This window comes from Orcinus orca, chromosome 16, assembly GCF_937001465.1.
Source record: "Orcinus orca chromosome 16, mOrcOrc1.1, whole genome shotgun sequence".
In the NCBI taxonomy this organism is placed as follows: Eukaryota; Metazoa; Chordata; class Mammalia; order Artiodactyla; family Delphinidae; genus Orcinus; species Orcinus orca.
Window position 1 is genome coordinate 24,058,148 of NC_064574.1, and position 20,285 is coordinate 24,078,432.

General features: G+C 42.1%; 1 protein-coding gene and 1 long non-coding RNA gene across 10 annotated transcripts in view; one reads left to right on the forward strand and one right to left on the reverse strand.

Moving 5' to 3' along the window:
* The window catches only part of PHF20 (PHD finger protein 20), a 133,463-nt gene that overhangs the window by 49,237 nt on the left and 63,941 nt on the right, over positions 1 to 20,285 (reverse strand). For all 8 annotated transcript variants that reach the window (XM_004272796.4, XM_033433630.2, XM_049699068.1 and 5 more), the window contains 2 exons: positions 19,549 to 19,737; positions 18,447 to 18,626 (listed from right to left, as the gene is read on the reverse strand). In XM_004272796.4, coding sequence (XP_004272844.1) covers positions 18,447 to 18,626; positions 19,549 to 19,737 — 369 coding nt within the window. The remainder of the gene's footprint in view (positions 1 to 18,446; positions 18,627 to 19,548; positions 19,738 to 20,285) is intronic.
* LOC125961380 (uncharacterized) lies at positions 724 to 11,776 on the forward strand. 2 transcript variants are annotated; one of them, XR_007472047.1, is made up of 4 exons: positions 724 to 818; positions 10,586 to 10,700; positions 10,796 to 10,881; positions 11,639 to 11,776. It is a non-coding gene; the product is annotated as an uncharacterized LOC125961380 (long non-coding RNA). The 2 variants fall into 2 exon arrangements; XR_007472048.1 differs by lacking the exon at positions 724 to 818 and adding an exon at positions 937 to 997.

A 20,285-nucleotide genomic window follows, 5' to 3' on the forward strand; every position in this document is an offset into this window, starting at 1 on the left:
GGCCATTCAGTGGGATTATTACCCCCGCCTTTCAGGACATCTTACTTTCACTAATTCAGCCTCCCCAAAATTTTTAAAAATATTATATTACATGGTGCTGGACAGTACACCAAGCTTGATCCACCAAAATCCTGAACTTTGTCCTGTTTGTCTTTTTAAAACACAAGTGCATTTCCATTTCTCCCAAAAGTTTTATCAGATTATACGCTGGAAGTTACATTTAACCCTAATAAACTCCATCTTATTATTTTAGTCCAAGAATTTTATAACTCATTTCTGTAATCCTATGTATTCTTAGATCTTTATCCAAGCTGTTGATAAAGATCCAGTAGGACAGAGCTGAGGACAGCCTTCAGAACAAGCTTCAGGCTGACACCAATCAATTAATGTACACTCTGGGTAGAGTTACCTGAACCAACTGAACCGCACCTGTGCAGATTACCAATGCACTCATATATCTATTTCCTCCTTGTCCATAGATAGATTTTAAAAGTGATATGGTCAAACTATCTGCTGAAATAAAGATATACCTAGTCTGACAGTGCTATACTAGACCCCCAAAATTCATATGGTGAAACCTAATTCCCAATGTGATGGTATTTGGAGGCGGAGCTTTTGGGAAGTGATTAGGTCATAAAGGCAGTGCTCTCATGAATAAGACGAGCGCCCTTATAAAAGAGACCTCAGAATTCTCCCTTGCCCGTTCCTCCATGTGAGGTTACTGTGAGAATATAGCTGTTTATGAACTAGGAAGCTGGCCCTCACCAGACACTGAATCGGCTGGCACCTTGATCTTGAACTTCCCAGACTCCAGAACTGTGAGAAATACATTTCTGTTGTTTATAAGCCACCCAGTCTATGGTATTCTGTTACAGCAGCCCAAATGGATTAAGACAGATAGTCTACCAATCCAGTAAGCCTCTCAAAAGGAAATACGTTTTGTTTCGCAGGATAAAAACTCTTCACCCCCAAAAGCAAAACCATTGATTCCTCACAGGTAAGCAGAAAGTGGAAACAGCTGGTCCTCCAAAGGTAAACAAGCTTGGCATTCAGGTGGCCACCTGCCTCAGACGTGGTACTAGGATCAAAGAGGCTCAGGTAAACAGATAAACTCCCCAAGAGAAAAGACACTACCTGGTGTCACTGTCATGAAGCCCCTGGCCAAACCAAGAGCTCTTTTCAAGATGGCAACGTTAATAAGACAAAATGAGTTGCTGGTTTTTGTCTGAAGGAATAAGAAAGGCTTGAGAATTATGAATCTTCAACCACGGAAGTTCAGGAAGTAATAAGATTCCCCCCATAAACTCAACTCAGTGAAGTATATATATAACTCATTGATATGCAAGCCCTGCTGATTATAAGCCGGTAAATATAACCTACCTTGCAATGTGGAGAAAACACAATCAACACAAGCATCAGGGTGAGACAAGCAGCAAAGAGGGTATAAATTAATTGTGGATAATAGCCTGTGACAAAATCTGATAAATTACACAATTAACTGTAACTTCAGGGACTTCCATGGTGGTCCAGTAGTAAACAGTCCATCTTCCAGTGCAGGGAGCACTGGTTCAATCCCTGGTCAGGGAACTAGATCCCACATGCTGCAGGGCAATTAAGCTTGCACACCTCAACGAGAGAGCCCGTGTGCCTCAAACTACAGAGCCCACGTGCCCTGGAGCCTGCACGCTGCAACTAGAGAGAAGCCTGCGCGCTGCAACAAAGACCTGGCACAGCCAGAAAAAAAGGAAAATAAGTAAATAACATAAATATTTAAAAAAGAAAATAAAACTGTAACTTCAGACTCACAAATGAAGAAGTAGATCAAACGCCCCAAGACTTAAGTAACTGCTTCTTTTTTCATGAAGGTCTTGCAAGCTGAACCCAACAAATTCTTTAGAGATATGAAAAATTGCATTTTCCAGACTTCACAATTTTATCCTAATTTTCCCATATGGCAGCCAAATAAGCCCTCTGTATGCACAATGAAAACTGCCAGTTCAGCCAGTGCAGGCCTCTGGCACACCTCTCCCACATGCAAACCAAGCCCTGTTCAGCCTTCAAAGGCCACCTACTTGTACGATGCTTTTTCCTTGGTCTCTGAGCAAAAAACATTCTTTCCTGCCTTCTCTGAATTCCCATAAGTACTCCATGGAAAATAAATCCTGTAGTATCTGTCCCTTTCTATTTGTATTACAGTTAGTTCTGTTCATTCCTTATACTAAAATATTGAAATGAGGAATGTGCTCCATTCTTTACTCCTACAGTACTCATCTCAGTGTACTACTACTTCAAACAAGAGAGTTAGCCTCTCCAAGACAGTTTCCTTATCATTAAATGGGAATAAAAATACTTATTTCACAAGGCTCCCACATGATTCCACGAGGTATTAGAAGAGAAAGCCTATTACTAACTGCAATAGGTTACTTGAACATTAGCCGTCATCTGGGTTGGCACTGACCTCACAGTTGTTTGCTTCCAACAAAGTTATGCATAATCCCAGCCAGGGATCCATGTACCAGGGCACGACCTGACAAAATTTAATGTCTAATTGCCCCCTTTATTAATCAAGCACTGAGGTGTTAGTGGTAATTAATAAAAGCACAACAGGAACAGCAAAATGATGCAACCAGTAAAAATGTTTTACTTTTTTTTTTTTTTTTTGCGGTATGCGGGCCTCTCACTGTTGTGGCCCCTCCCGTTGCGGAGCACAGGCTCCGGATGCGCAGGCTCAGCGGCCATGGCTCACGGGCCCAGCCACTCCACGGCATGTGGGATCTTCCCAGACCGGGGCACGAACCCGTGTCCCCTGCATCGGCAGGCGGACTCTCAACCACTGCGCCACCAGGGAAACCCTGTTTTAAATTTTAAAAGGAAGAATTTTAAAACAGAATATGCATAGCATAACTATGCTAAAGAAAACCCTCAAAACAAAGTTTTAGCAAAACAAAATTATATATAAAAATAACATATAAAATAGTGTATTTTTTGTTTAGAATAGTAAGAATATAAACAATGGTACCCATTTTGCATTTGAGATTCCAAGGTAAAAAAAATTGATTTTTTTTCCTATTCTTCCATGTTATAATACCCATATTATTTCACAGTAGAAAGAATACAATTATGTTATATATTATATTACACTCCTCCCCAGAATGGTGTTCCTGTGACAAAAGAAATATGGTGATGGAAGCACGGTCAAGCAACCAGGAGAAATGGTTGCCAAAAGGGCCTGCTGGGCCACAGTCTACAAAAATCGCAAGTCTCACACGCAGTGTCTATTTCCCAATGGGAGGACAGTTCATTGGAACATACGTCACTGATGGCACCAGCTAAATGACATCATCCACTCTAGGGATACTATGGTCCTTTGTCAACATGAGAGCAGTTACTAGGCGACAAAGGGCAGGAAATATGTAAATAAAATCCTCCAGGGAGTGGGATTTCCCTGGTGGTCCAGTGGTTAAGACTCAGTGCTCCCAATGCAGGGGGCCCGGATTCAATCCCTGGTCAGGGAACTAGATCTCACATGCCACAACCAAAGATCCCGCGTGCCACAACTAAAGACCCAGCACAGCCAAATAAATTTAAAAAAAAAAAAAAAATCCTCCAGGGAGCCTGGTTCAAAAGCCAGGGGTAATCAAATTATCCTTGGGATAGAGGGTAAACTACTGACACCAATTTATTTTTGTTTTAGAAAGTAGTATGGAAGTCAGTATTTGCAAGTAGTTATGGGTATTACCATTTAAATGCTGTGCTCTTCCTCATGTTGAGGATTTTTGTATGGAAGAATTGAGGCAAAGCATAGAGTTCTATCCTAGGCTCCCAGGCTCAAAATCCCAAGTCACCCTCTGCTCTTGCCTCTCCCAAATTACTACTATACCTTGGTATATGAGGGGTAAAATGGTCCACAGAATTTGCATTTGCTTTTAATAATGGCATAACTCTAAGGAATGTTCTCTTTTTCTTTTTTTGGGGGGGGGAAGGGTAGAAACAGACTATAAAATGTCTCTTAATAATCCTGCCTCCTGGTATTCATGCCCATGTGTAATCCCCTCTCCTTGAGTGTGGGCAGGACCTATAACTTGCCTCTAATAGAACAGGCAAAGGTGACAGCATGTCACTTTCATAATTATGTTATGTAAGATTGTAACACCCATCTTACTAGCAGGCACTCTCCCTTGCGGGCTAGATGCAACAAGCTGCTATGTTGTGACCTACTCTATGGAGAAGCCCATGTGGCAAGGAACTGAGAGTGCCCACTAAAAAACTGTAGCTCTCGGGACTTCCCTGGTGGTGCAGTGGTTAAGAATCCGCCTGCCAATGCAGGAAACACGGGTTCGAGCCCTGGTCCAGGAAGATCCCACATGCCATGGAACAACTAAGCCCGTGTACCACAACTACTGAGCCTGTGCTCTAGAGCCCGCGAGCTGCAACTACTGAAGCCTGCACACCTAGAGTCCGTGCTCCGCAACAAGAGAAGCCACCACAAAGAGGAGCCCAGGCACCGCAAGGAAGAGTAGCCCCCGCTCACTGCAACTAGAGAAAACCTGCGCGCAGCAACGAAGACCCAACATAGCCATAAATAAACAGAAAGAAGAGAGGGAGGGAGGGAGGGAGGGAGGAAGAAGAGTATTTAAAAAAATAATAAAACTGTACCTCTGACAGCCTGCAAGGAACTGAATGCTGCCAACAGCCATGTGAGCCTGGAGCAGACCCTTCCCCAGGAGATTTTTCAGATGAGAACACAGCCCTGGCCAGCCCCTTGATTTCAGCCTTGCAGAGAACCCTGTTAAGCTGTGCCTAGACTCCTCAACCCACAGAAACTGTGAGAAAATAAATATGTTGTTTTAAGCTACTATGTTTGTAGTAATATTGTCACACAGCAATAGATAACACAGAGTAGGATCAGAAGCTCTCTCGTTTTCTATTTGCTGGGGCAATGCTTTATACTTTCCCTTTTATGATAAGCATATATCACCTTTATAATAAAAAAGGTTTTTAAACTATGTTTTCTGAAACTTGGCTTAGAAATAATGCCCTATATAACCCCCCCCTTTTATTAAATTTATTTATTTTTGGCTGTGTTGGGTCTTCATTGCTGCACGTGGGCTTTCTCTAGTTGCAGCAAGCGGGGTCTATTCTTTGTTGTGGCGCACGGGCTTCTCATTGCGGTGGCTTCTCTTGTTGTGGAGCACGGGCTCTAGGCATGCGGGCTTCAGTAGTTGTTTTGTATACCCACTGCCAGTACCTCAAAACCTCACAGCTGAATTGACTATGATGATGGTATTCACTCTGGCTGGCAATACTCAGTTTGGAATTCTAAGCCCATGTCAATCTAAGCACCATCTTGCTTTCCAAACTCATCTCCCATTAATTAATCCACAATGAGCCCTCAGCAGCTACCCCAGCCAATTGCTGGCCCCAGCATCTGCTTTATGCTCTCACAGCTTGCACCACTGCTCAGGCTGTGCCCGCTCCCTGCCATTCCTCACTGCCTCAGCCAAGTCTTTACTTCCACTCAGAACCAGTTCACTCCGAATGCAGGAAGGCATCCAGATGGCCCTGGCTCTCAGGGACCACGTGCTATCAACTCCTGGCACAAATGACTATCTACTGCACCCCACCTTTAGCACTGCGGATCTGCTCCTGGATGTGCTGTTTGTCACTCCTCCAGACAGAGAATAAGGATCATCGTCTTGTGTTTCCTCAGCAGTGACCCCTAATACAGTTGGTATTCTTGTCAAAAAAGACACCACATGACCCCAGTACTTTAATACTTTTTGACATGTACTTGAAATTCTATAACGAATAAAACTTTTTTCAGGTCTGTGAAGGAATAACTTTCTCAGCTGCAAAGCAACAAAAAGCAACCAAAGAGAAATGTAAACATATTTAAATATTCACAGTTAGTCCAGTCAAATGTTTAGAATAAAAAAATAACAAAATGGGGCTTCCCTGGTGGCGCAGTGGTTGAGAGTCCGCCTGCCGATGCAGGGGACACGGATTTGTGCCCCGGTCCAGGAAGATCCCACATGCCGTGGAGCGGCTAGGCCCATGAGCCATGGCCGCTGAGCCTGAGCGTCCAGAGCCTGTGCTCCGCAACGGGAGAGGCCTCAACAGTGAGAGGCCCGCGTACCGCAAAATAAAATAAAATAAAATAAAATAACAAAATGTCCATAAACAGAGGAACAGTTAAATAATTTATGGGAAGTCTGCACTATGTAATCCTAATTATTCATTTAAAAGAATGAAGTAGCTCTGTACTTACTGATACTGATATGGATAATCTCAAGATACACTGTTAAATGAAAACAGGAAGTTGCCCAGTACATACTGTATGACCCCATGCATGGTTACAGAGGGGGAAAAAGTTATTATGAAAATGCATAGAGGGACTTCCCTGGTGGCACAGTGAATAAGAATCCACCTGCCAATGCAGGGGACGTGGGTTCGAGCCCTGGTCCGGGAAGATCCCACATGGCGCACAGCAACTAAGCATGGAATCTGGTTGAACATATACAGGAATTTTTTCTATTATTTTTGCAATTTTTTAATAAGTCTTAAATTATTTCAAAATAAAAACGTCTTTAAAATACATCTAAAAAATACTTTGAGGTCACAGAATAGCTAAGTGTGAGGAAAGCAACCCTGCCAAGGCTATCCACACTCAGCCCTCACAAAAATCACTGAGCATTTATTCCACAAGATGGCAGAGCTGCCTCAAATGCCAAAGCTGCTCCACATGTAGCTAACGCCCCTCTTCTGCTCTAGACTAGATAGTGTTGCCTTCCCAGCTCTTCCTCCTGCTGCCCAAGAGCCTCCTTCACACCAATCTCTCAGATCATGACTCCACCCCAAGTTAGAAATTCCAAGACTGGCACCAGCTCAGGACAGCAACCTCTAAACAGTGACTAAAACAGCAGCATCCTGGCCTCCAGGGGCCTCGCTGGATGTTTCTGAGGATGATCCCGCCCTCCTTCCTGCTTACTTACATAACACATTCCTGGTGAATGAGTTCTCAACAACCCCCCCCCCCGCCCCCAGCAATCGTTCTGGATGTCCTGTACTCACCACTAAGCCCATGTTCCAAAAGAAACACCAGGAAAACCATTCAATTTCCAGATCAACACTTCCTCCCCACCTCAAATTAAAGAATTCCAAAGGCACCACCCTGCCTGGAGTACTGACATCACTTGTACCACACACTGCTCTTCGTAGTAGGCCACGCTACTAAGCCTCTTACTCAGAGTATACACACTGCTTTAACAAGTGCCCTCGAGAGCAGCGCGAGTTCTGTGTCACATACTGCGCAACCTCTCTAAAGGCAGGGACTGTGTTCACATCACTTGATTTATATAGCACCCAGCATCTCATCACATGGCATTAGGTACTCAGTCAGAAGACGGGAGTCAGAATGACCCAGCTATTAGGAAATGTGCTACTCTAACTCTGGCTAAGTTACCCCTTCTTGCCAAGTACTAGGCTCTTCTATAAAACAGGGAGAATTAATAGTGAAAAATTAGAAATACCTTAAATGTCTTTCAGCAGTGGATAGTTAAATAAATTATGGAATACCCACCCAACAAAATAAGTCATGTGTAATCGTGAAAGAACTATGAACTGACATGGAAAAATACTATAAATTAAAATGACAAGCCATTGACTAATATAAGAATATGATTCTATTATTGTGTTGTTTTTTTTTTTTAAGAAGATGTTCGGGGTAGGAGTTTATTAATTAATTAATTTATTTTTGCTGCGTTGGGTCTTCGTTTCTGTGCGAGGGCTTTCTCTAGTTGTGGCAAGCTGGGGCCACACTTCATCGCGGTGCGTGGGCCTCTCACTATCGCGGCCTCTCTTGTTGCGGAGCACAGGCTCCAGACGCGCAGGCTCAGCAGTTGTGGCTCACGGGCCTAGTTGCTCCACGGCATGTGGGATCTTCCCAGACCAGGGCTCGAACCCGTGTCCCCTGCATTAGCAGGCAGATTCTCAACCACTGCGCCACGAGGGAAGCCCCCTATTATTGTGTTTTTAAAAAGCTACATGGGGGGCTTCCCTGGGGCACAGTGGTTAAGAATCCGCCTGCCAATGCAGGGGACATGGGTTCGAGCCCTGGTCTGGGAAGATCCCACATGCCGCAGAGCAACTAAGCCCGTGCGCCACAGCTACTGAGCCTGCACTCTAGAGCCCGTGAGCCACAACTACTGAGCCCGCACGCCACAACTACTGAAGCCCGTGTGCCCTAGGGCTCATGTGCCATAACTACTGAGCTTGCGTGCTGCAACTACTGAAGCCCACGCGCCTAGAGCCCGTGCTCCACAACAAGAGAAGCCACCGCAATGAGAAGCCTGCCCACTGCAACGAAGAGTAGCCCCTGCTCGCCACAAGTAGAGAAAGCCTGCACACAGCAACGAAGACCCAACGCAGCCAAAAATAAAATAAATTTTAAAAAAATAAATTTATTTTTAAAAAAAAGCTACATGGGTATATGTATGTTTGCATATGCACAGAACCATGTGTGGAAGGATGGAAGACCACACATCAAACTGTTCCATGGTTCCTTCAAGAGTGAGAAGAGTAAGGGAGGACTTTTCACCTTTTTTTTTCCTTTTACTTAGTTTTAATTTTTCCTAGCATATATTGGTTTTGAAATATGCAGGGGGAAAAAAACCCAGCAAAATGACTCTTCATATAATAATTTTCTTTTAATAAATTTATTTATTTATTTATTTTTGGCTGTGTTGGGTCTTCGTTGCTGTGCGCGGGCTTTCTCTAGTTGCGGTGAGTGGGGGCTACTCTTCGTTGTGGTGCGCGGGCTTCTCATTGTCGTGGCTTCTCTTGTTGCGGAGCACAGGCTCTGGGCGCGAGGGCTTCAGTAATTGTGGCATGTGGGCTCGGTAGTTGTGGCCCACGGGCTCTAGAGCACAGGCTCAGTAGTTGTGGTGCACAGGCTTAGTTGCTCCACAGCATGTGGGATCTTCCCAGGCCAGGGTTCGAACTCATGTCCCCTGCATTGACAGGTGGATTCTTAACCACTGCACCACCAGGGAAGCCTTAATAATTTTTTTTTTTTTTTTTTTTTTTACGGTACGCAGGCCTCTCACTGCTGTGGTCTCTCCTGCTGCGGAGCACAGGCTCCGGATGAGCAGGCTCAGCGGCCACGGCCCGTGGGCCCAGCCGCTCCACGGCACGTGGGATCCTCCCGGACCAGGGCACGAACCCACGTCCCCTGCATAGGCAGGCGGACTCTCAACCACTGTGCCACCAGGGAAGCCCCCTAATAATTTTTAAATAAGGGTCCTAACTGCCTTTACATCAGAGTAGTTGTGAAAATTCATCAAGAAGTAGTACTTATAAAGAATTAGTATTCCTTAGTGTTCTAATTGTGAAAAATTAAATTTTAAAAAGCATCATTAAATAAAACCTTTCATTGTTGTCTCCTTATGACTCAATAGTGATGACCATACTAAGTGCACACAGTCTGTAATGATCTTAAGTTGCTGCCATGTTGTTTTTCAATGAAGAATACTAATGATTAACTGATGTGATTTAACTTTTAATATCTTAGAAAATATTAAAATACCTGTCCACCTTTATTTTCCAAATAGATTCTTTATCTGATCATGTATGTTGGAAAAGAATCACTGCATCAAAAACTAGGACATACTTGAAATTTTGTTTGGAAAAAGTTGTCAACATTATGGCAGATCTAGAAATGCTTAAGCTGGACAATGATCAATCAATAATGCTATTCACCACTAGTCGACTGGAAGTATCCAGAACAATCCATTCATTCATTCATTCATTCATTCATTTATGGCTGTGTTAGGTCTTCGTTGCTGTGTGCAGGCTTTCTCCAGTTGTGATGAGCAGGGGCTACTTTTTGTTGCTGTGGGCAGGCTTCTCATTGTCGTGGCTTCTCTTGTTGCGGAGCACGGGCTCTAGGCGTGCAGGCTTCAGTATTTGTGGTACTTGGGCTCCGTAGTTGTGGCTCGTGGGCTCTAGAAGCGCAGGCTCAGTAGTTGTGGCACACGGGCTTAGTTGCTCCGTGGCATGTGGGATCTTCCCAGACCAGGGCTCGAACCCGTGTCTCCTGAGTTGGCAGGTGGATTCTTAACCACTGCACCACCAGAGAAGCCCCAGAACGATCCATTCTTGTAAGTGTCTCTCTGAGGTCAAGGAGATAACTTATTCATCTTTCTGTGTTTTCATTAATGCTTCCAGCTTTCCTCTCACCCCCCTCCAAAGTTTTGGTACCTAAGAAATGCTCAAGCAATTGCTGAATGAATGATCTGATGATAAATGTTATCCACTAACTGACTGATGAAATAAGTTTTCCAATGGATCCATTTTGCTCTGGCTGGGAATAAAAGGTATTCAATAAAAGTGTGCTGAGGGATGTCCCTGGTGGTCCAGTGGTTAAGACTCTGCGCTTCCAATGCAAGGGGCGCATGTTCAGTCCCTGGTCGGGGAACTAAGATCCTACATGCCGCAACAGCACGGCCAAGAAAATATTAAAAAAATAATAATAATAAGCATGCTAAATGAAAGCCCAGAGGTGAGAGTGTACCTGCTGTGCTTACAGGATAGCAAGGAGGCCTGTGGCTGGAGCAGAGGCAGCAGGAAGGAGAGAGACTGAGGAAAGATGAAACTGCAGAGGTTACAGGTGGCCAGAAGAAGCAGGGCCACTGCGGGCCAGAGTAAGGACCTGAGGCACTCACTCATGACCAAATACCAACAGTTCTGGGTGGTGGGAAACATGAATGTTAGTTTCATTGTTCTTGTACTTTTCTAGATTTCTCTACAAATTTATGAATATAAAAAAGCAACTTACGAAAAAAGAAAGTGCTGAATGAAGACAAGATCACTTCCATAAATGAGGTAAAAGGTGCCAATGAAATCCCTGGTGGAGTTTGAATAAGGTCCTGATTTTGATAATTGTGGTAACATAAGAGAATGCCCTCATTTTTTAGGAAATATACACCAAAATATTCAGGGGTAAAAGTCTGCAACTTATTGTCAAACAATTCATTAAAAAATACTTTAAAATGCCTTAAGGCCACAGAACAGCTAAGTAGGAGGAAAGCAACCTTACCAACAGAGGTCCAAGTGAACATTTGATGGCTATTTCCCTATCCTGCAAACGAAGCATTTCCAATAGCTCCATAAACAGAAAAGCAACTCAAAGCAACTGACCTCAGTTTGGCAGAAATTTACCTGCTCAGCCTTAACCCACTTCAGGAAGCCTGCAATTAAGCCAGAAAGCACACTTAATAGTCTCAGAAAACACCCTATGATTATGCTGTTGATACTGCTCTGCCTCCATCTCCAAATACCTAAGTGATACTCATCCTTCAAGGCCCTGTGCAAGTTCGATATTCTTCCACCCCTGCCCCCAAACCACCAACCTATATATCACCTCTCTCCATAGTCAGATCCAAAGAGCATTTAATGAACACTAAGACCAAGAGTGCCCCATTCGCTGACAGCACAGCTCCAAGGCATATAGTAAGGGCTCAACAAGCTAATCCTGAGTTCAACTTCCATGTGTCAGGCACACATTATCACTGTAGTTATCTCTCCCATAGTTTTAAGTATTTCTCATGACACCACCTTAACTGTCTCTCTTGTAATGCAGGTACCTGCAGTCTTACTCTGGACAGAAAGACCTACAAGGACATTGACCAGATGTCTCATTCATTTCTCTAACCCCCAGAACAATGAATTCTCAGCCAATGTTCAACCACTATATGTCTGATGACAGACCACAGACACTCCCAACTCCCCAAACTACAGTGGCTATAGGTCAATGACTCTCCTACCCAAGAAAACATGGAAGAACACAAGTGTCTGAAACCTAAACTATCGTAAGCATTACACTAAACCGGACCATGTTAATTTAAGAATAAATCATTTGCAAGAACTATTATAGGCATTACACTGAAACTAACCTGGTTAATTTACAAGTAAATCATCTATAAACATTTAATAATTGTGACAAATAACTTCCTATTCATTTTATAACTAACAACATAACAATGGGACGCTACACCTCGTGGTAGTACCCCATTTCTAACAGGTATTTAGTTAAAAAGAAAAAAATTAGCTGAATAAGCCTGTACTTCTATTGGGTCTTCTCTCTTGTTCATTCTATGGTTCATGTAGAATATTCACAAATGACACAGCTTAGAAGAGAGTCTGCCACTTAGTAGGTACTTGTTAAATATTCCCTGACTGAAATGAATGAATGGACGGCAGCCCATTTTCCAACAGCCCTGGTTATCTGTGAATGACCAAATAGTCTGGGCCCAGATTTAGAGACTAATCTGAGATTGCAACTTCTAAAGACATCTATTCTAATTTCTGTTTTACAGAATACACAAATGCTTACCCAAGTAGAACAATTTCAACTGCATTCCCCTCTGGCATTAAGTCATGAAAGCAAATAGCTTAGCGCCTACTCCAGAAGAGAACAGCAATGGGATCCATGCTGCTTTTACTCCTCATAGCTCAAGATCCAGGTAATTGGACCATTACCATTACTATACACTCTCTTGGAAAATGGGCAAGTGCTTCAGTTAGTTGCAGTGGTTTCAAAATTATTCCCCAGAAAATCCTACGTGCAACATAAAGAAGCAAGACAACAAAAAATCTTCCTATCATCTTTCCCAAGACTCACCTGTACCACCCTCACTTTAACTTATTTCCATGTTCTCCACAAACCAGAGATGCAGCTAAATTAACTGACATGAGACAGAAACTGTATGTGTGTGAAAACTTTAAAACAAGCACTGGGATTTAGCCTCTGACCTAGTCCTCTCACTCATCTCATCTGCTCAGCATATTTCCCAGTGGCGTAGGAACAATTCATTTCCAATTTCAAGTGATGTCTAATGTAACACCACCCTTAAGACAGCATAATGAAGAGCTCAAGCTGCTGAGTTAAGGGACATGGCTGTTATAGAGAGTTTTCCATGCCAAAACATGGACTACTAAATTCTGAGATTAAATTTCCACCAAATTTGTGCATCAAGTCTAATAATTTCCCCCACAGGAAAGAAAGTTGGCTGAGGAGAGGAGCCCTGCCACTGAGAGGAGGCTCAGCAAGAAAGGAGAGAGCCCTTGTATCCACAAGCTCACATGGCTGAGGCATAACACTCTGGACCCACTGGAACAGAAGACCAACATAAAGGCACCAGGGATGAGCCAGGAATGATACTTGAGTACTTTCAGTTTACTATTTTCAAAGAACTGCTCTGCCACTGCATTTATGTTAACTACACAGAATCTGATCAAGACCAAAAAAAAAAAAAAAAAAGAAGAAGGGGACTTCCCTGGTGGTGCAGTGGTTAAGAATCTGCCTGCCAATGCAGGGGACAAGGGTTGGATCCCTGGTCTGGGAAGATCCCACATGCCGCGGAACAACTAAGCCCGTGCGCCACAACTACTGAGCCCACATGTTACAACTACTGAAGCCCGAGCACCTAGAGCCCGTGCTCTGCAGCAAGAGAAGCCACCGCAATGAGAAGCCCAAGCACCACAACGAAGAGTAGCCCCTGCTCACCGCAACTAGAGAAAGCCCGCGCACAGCAACGAAGACCCAACACAGCCAAAAATAAATAAATAAATTTATTTTTTTTAAAAAAAGAAGAAAATCTGCCCCTCCAATCTAAACTGAAATTATCCAAACAAAAGTATGCAATTCTGTAGACACATAGTCTTTACAGAAAACTCTTATTAAAAAAAATTTAAATGTCATTAACCTTTTAACACTGTAAAATTTTCTATTTATAATTTAAATTACCTTTCTTTTTTTTTTTTTTTTTTGCCATGCGCTCAGCTTACAGGATCTTAGTTCCCCAAACAGGGATCGAACCCAGGCCACAGCAGTGAAAGCGCTGAGCCCTAAGCACTGGACCAAATTTAAATTACTATTAAAGTTTGAAATTTGCCTTTCCAGAAGAAAGGCAAAGAATTTCAAACCTTACATTTATTATTAAATATATAAATTAGATTTATATTTAGTATAACACAAATGAGTATATACGTGTATAGATTTCATGATAGCTTATATTAAGTAAAGTCACAAGTATGTAGTGTCAAAATACAGAATCACTAAATATTCAACTGACTACCTTCTCTCCATTTCAAATAGCCTAATAAGAGATGTGCTACATCCTCTATTCATATAGCTTCGTCTACTGGAATACCTAAGCCTCATGTGTTACTCATGGGACAGTGCTATACATCCATCAAGATTCAGCTTAAACGTCATGCCTCCCAGGCAGGCACTAAGTCTGACTGATCTGCCACCACTGATGCTTATTAGCACAGCGCCTATTACGTAGCAGGTCAACAGGACACTCTAACCGAACTGAGCAAAACAAGATACACAACCAGAGCTTCCACATCCATGTGTGCAGCATCTCTTCACACCTTTCAGGCCCTAACTACAGGAAGACAATTTCATTTAACCTCTACTATTTCCCTGAGTCTCTCACAAAAAGCTTGTCTGCACATTATTCTCCAGGAACAATGTGTGACCCACAAATCTTCACGAACAATGCATGACCCACAAATCTCCACAAGTTTCTTCATTCTTCCTCTGGGCTCATACATACCCAGGAAGCTCTGCTCTGGGAACTACAGGGCCTATCCTCTCCACACAAGTGAAGGAAGAAAGTTACAGACCACCAGGTTTATCAAAGGAACACTTCCCAGGTCCAAAACCAAGTCATCAATAGAATTTCATGAGTTTTGATCCCATAACTTTTTTCTGGCTAAATTCTCCAATAAGGCCATGTCTTCCCCCCATTAAATCTGCCTTAGTTCAGAATATAGCTGAGTCCACAAGAGGGCTATCCTACAAGTCCTTCAGCCTTCATGGGTATTTAGGAAACACGAGAATTTACCTATACTAATTCCCTTCTACCCTATTCTACCTCTTTCAATTAATGATAAGTCAAACTTTACAAAATAAACAAATTTTTAAAGATGAATGTTAATCAAACCTTGGAACATGAGCCATGGGTAGAAGACATATTTTAATCTCATCAAGATCTTTAAAGGGTGGCTTATATTATAATTAAAATGATTTTAATATGGAGTTTATAATATGGGAAAATGCATATGTAATAATACTGATTATACACATACTATGATCATAACTATATATTTCAAATACTGAGGAAAAAAGAAAGTAGATTTAAATTTTTTAATTTCAGTATTATGAAATACAATAAATAAAAGTGACACCAATGTATGGGACTTCCCTGGTGGCGCAGTGGTTAAGAATCCGCCTGCCAATACAGGGGACAGGTGTTCGAGCCCTGGTCCGGGAAGATCCCACATGCCGCGGAGCAACTAAGCCCGTGTGCCACAACTACTGAGCCCGCGTGCCACAACTACTGAGTCCATGTGCCACAACTACTAAGGCCTGCTTGCCTAGAGCCCCGCTCCACAACAAGAGAAGCCACCGCAATGAGAAGCCTGTGCACCAAAATGAAGAGTGGCCCCCACTCGCCACAACTAGAGAAAGCCCACGTGCAGCAACAGAGACCCAACATAGCCAAAAATAAATTAATTAACTAATAATAATAATATACAAAGGACACTTGGCAAATCAATAACAAAAACAAATAATCCTAGGGGAAGTGGGCAAAGAATATGAAAAGACAATTCACAAAAATAAATAAATAAAAATATTCAATAAACATATGAAGGGGCTTCCCTGGTGGCGCAGTGGCTGAGAGTCTGCCTGCCGATGCAGGGGACACGGGTTTGTGCCCCAGTCTGGGAAGATCCCACGTGCCGCGCAGCGGCTGGGCCCATGAGCCATGGCCACTGAGCCTGCGCATCCGAAGCCTGTGCTCCACAACGGGAGAGGCCACAACAGTGAGAGGCCCGCGTACAGCAAAAAAGAAAAAATGAAAAACTGCTAAACCTCATTTTAAAAAATACAACTTAAAAAGTAAAACCGGGCTTCCCTGGTGGCGCAGTGGTTGAGAGTCCGCCTGCCGACGCAGGGGACACGGGTTTGTGCCCCGGTCTGGGAAGATCCCACATGCCGTGGAGCGGTAAGGCCCATGAGCCATGGCCGCTGAGCCGCTGAGCCTGCGTGTCCGGAGCCTGTGCTCCACAACGGGAGAGGCCACAGCAGTGAGAAGCCCACATACCACAAAAAAAAAAAAAAAAAGTTTTCCATCTGAAAATGAGGGGAGAAAACTAAATGAAAACAAAAAAGACAACAGAGTCCCAGTGACCTGTGGGACAGTATCTAAAGGTCTAACATAAATTTGATGAAATAAATCAATTTTCATATTCAAGCTCAGTGAATCTCGAGCAGGTTAAATACAAAACTAAAACAAATTTAAATACATCGTAGTTAAACTGCTAAAAACCAAAGATAAAGAAGAAAATCTTGAAAGCAGCGAGAAAGAAAACACATTACAACCAGGGAAACAACAATATGAATGGTTACTAACTTCCTTTCAGAAACAATAGAGGACCGTGAACAACATCTTTAAAGTACTTAAAGGAAAAAACTGTAAACCCACAATTCTATATCCAGTGAAAATATCCTTTAAGAATGAAAATTAAATGAAGTTACGTTCAAATAAACAAAAACCAAAAGAATGTCACCAGGAAACCTGCACTACAGAAAAAAAAAAAGAGGAAGAAGAAGAAGAAATGAAGAACACTAGATATGGTAGATACGTGTGTAAAGCACTATCTCTTTTGTATTATTCTTTAAAATACACAATTGTTTAGAGCAAAAATTATAATACTAAATTGTGGACTTTACAGCACATGTAGATACAATTCATGTCTTAACTAGAGCATAAAAAGGGGGTGTTAATGGATTATACAACATTTTATATAAGGTGGTTCAATATTAACTCTAAACCATGAAAAGGATATATATATATATCATAATGTCTAGAGTAACCTCTAAAACAAATGCTAACAAGTAGAGCTAAAAGCTAATAGATGAATTAAAATGGGATTTTAAAAAATTCAGTTGACCTGAAAAAACAAGAAAGAAGTAGAAGAACAAAACATAGGATAAACAGAAAACAAAAAGCGAGATGGTAGACCTAAAAGCAACCATATCAATAATTTCATTTAATGTGACTAAACATTGCAGTTAAAATCCAAACCCAACTATCTATCTATAAAAGACACACTTTGAACTTAAAGACATAGTTATATTGAAAGAAAAGTGATAGATATACCATGCATACAAAAAACAAAAAAAAGCTGGAGTACCTTTTTTGAAAGCTGGAGTAATATCAGACAAAGTGCACTTCAAGTAAAAGACAATCACCAAAGCCAGAGTTATACTTCACATTACAAAGGGGACAGTTCAGGAGTTCCCTGGTGGCCTACTGGTTAGGATTCCAGACTTTCACTGCCACAGCCCAGGTTCAATCCCTGGTCGGGAACATCACACATGCTGTGCGGCACAGCCAAAAACAAACAAAAACAAAAAAGATTGAAATCCTGCAGAGTATGTTCTTTGATTATAATGGAATTACATTATAAATCGTAACAATAAGGTATCTATAAAATACTTCCCTGGTGGCACAGTGGTTAAGAATCCGCCTGCCAATGCAGGGCACACAGGTTTGAGCCCTGGTCCGGGAAGATCCCACATGCCATGGAACCACTAAGCCCATGCACCACAACTATGGAGCCTGAGTTCTAGACCACGCAAGCCACAGCTACTGAAGCCCACGCACCTAGAGCCCGTGCTCCGCAACAAGAGAAGCCACTGCAATGAGAAGCCTGCGCACAGCAACAAAGAGTAGCCCCTGCTCGCCGAAACTTGAGAAAGCCCGTGCGCAGCAACGAAGACACGATGCAACCAAAAATTAATCAATTTAAAAAAACAAACAAATAAATACTTAGAAATGAAACAACACACTTCTAAGTAACCCACAGTCAACGAATAAATCGTAAATATTTTGAATTGAATGAAAATGAAAATACAACATACCAAAATTCGTAGGATGTAGCTGAAGCAGTGCTTAGTGGGAAATTTTAAAACTTTAAATACTCATATTGGAAAAGAAGAAAAATCTAAAATTAATGACCTATGTTTCTAGAAACATTTAAAGGAAGAAAACACTAAAGATCAAAACAGAAATCAATGACATTAAAAAAAAAACAGAGAAAACTAAAGTAAAATGTTGGTTCTTTGAAATTATCAACAAAAATTGATAAATCCCTAGCTATACTAATCAAGAAAAGAGATGAAACCCAAATTGGCAATATCAGAAATGACAAGTATATAGCATTTTTAAAATGTATATAGCATTAAAATAAGAAAATATTATTAATAAAAGGTTAAAAAAAATCATTAGGAAAATCCATTTTTTTTTAGTTCACAATCAAAGGAGAAGCAAAAGTATAAGAAGAGGGTTATGTTAACTCTAAATATGAACCTGCCACCGTAGAAATCTCTTGTAACTCAGCAAGGGGGGAAGCCGGTTCCGTTTTCATAGTGTTTTCGCCCATTGACTTGCAGTTCAACTCCAAGCCTGCAGGCCCCAATCCATCCCCAATGGAGTGGCAAGTTAGTGCTGATGAGACCTGGCCAGCTTCCAAAGGAGATTTCAACTGACCTAGAAGAAAAAGAGAAAGATTGGGGAACATATACATGTACATAATCTGAGAACCAAAAGTCCCACAAAAGACTGATAAAGGGGCTTCCCTGGTGGCACAGTGGGTTAAGAATCCACCTGCCAATGCAGGGGACACGGGTTCGAGCCCTGGTCCGGGAAGATTCCACATGCCATGGAACCACTAAGCCCATGGGTCACAACTACTGAGCCTGCACTCTACAGCCCGCGAGCCACAACTACTGAGCCTGCGCTCTTAGAGCCCATAAGCCACAACTACTGAAGCCCATGCTCCTAGAGCCTGTGCTCTGCAACGAGAAGCCACCGCAATGAGAAGCCTGCGCACCGCAATGAAGAGTAGCCCCCCACTCGCCACAACTAGAGAAAGCCCACGGGCAGCAACGAAAACCCAACGCAGCCAAAAATAAATAAGTTAATCAATAATTTAAAACAAAAAAAACCCTGATAAAGCCAGGGTCTTTTTAGAGGAAACCATTCATTTCATGGTATACAAGAATACATTCACAGGTTCCAACACACATAGCCAGGGCTGTGAGCATATCAAAGACGAAGGCTAATAAGAAGCTAAAGTGAAGGGAGGATCTGCTGGAAATATTAACAAAAAGGCAGAGGGACTGGAGTGAGATGGCATCAGAAAGACAGAGACAGGAACAGGGCTCTTCAAGCACTGCACCTCCAACCCAACATTCAGACATATATAAGCAAAACCAATCACAAATGCAAACAAAAGTTTATCTATTAAATCTTCAGTGAAGAATATAAGAAACACTGCAGCCAATTCAATAACTTGATTTCAAGACCATCTAAAACTTGTATAAGGCAGTACACAATGACTGATTTAGACTGGTTCTCATTAGACAGGGAGCATGTTGGCAAGACCATTCCAGAACAGACTCTGACTCACCTTCTTCAGACTCCTTGGTACCAGATGATGTGTTTTGCAAAGGATCAGTAGTAACCGTATCAACCAAATCTGATACAACCAAGTCAGGATCTAGGATCTCGTGGGTCCCATTAGTGGACAGCCTGGAGGACCGTCTCCTTGATAAGTCTTTGTCAGTGTTTTCCGAGTAGTTTTTTGACTTTTCCTGGGCTATAAACCATTAAGAGAGTTGTAGTCAAGAGACCTGAAGAAATAATTCTGCTACTACAGATTTCTGGACTGGCTGCCTCTATAAGGGCTTCAACCAGAGACTTCTAGAATATTAGATCAATGATGAAAGGAAATACCCTATCCTGGTTTATAGTTTTAAGTACAGGTACAGTCTTTCTGCCAGGATATAATTTTCCTAATTTAAGGATTCATGATCTGAAAATATGTGCCAAGGTCATGTCTCAATCTTGACAAGTTTTATTTTGGGGCTTTCCAACATAGAAGTCTACATACTAACTTCCCAAGTCAGTAAGTTTACAGAGCCTTAAAGCCATCACAAATCCTTTCTGGAGCCAACAGGGTACTTTTAAAAAAATCAATAAATAGTAATTTTTTAATGGAAGTGTAGTTGGTTTACAATGTTGGGATAGTTTCAGGTGTACAGCAAAGTGACAGTTTCAGGTATGTACATATATATACGTACATATGTATGTGTGTACATATATATATATGTTCTTTCTCAGATTCTTTTCCACTATAGGTTATTA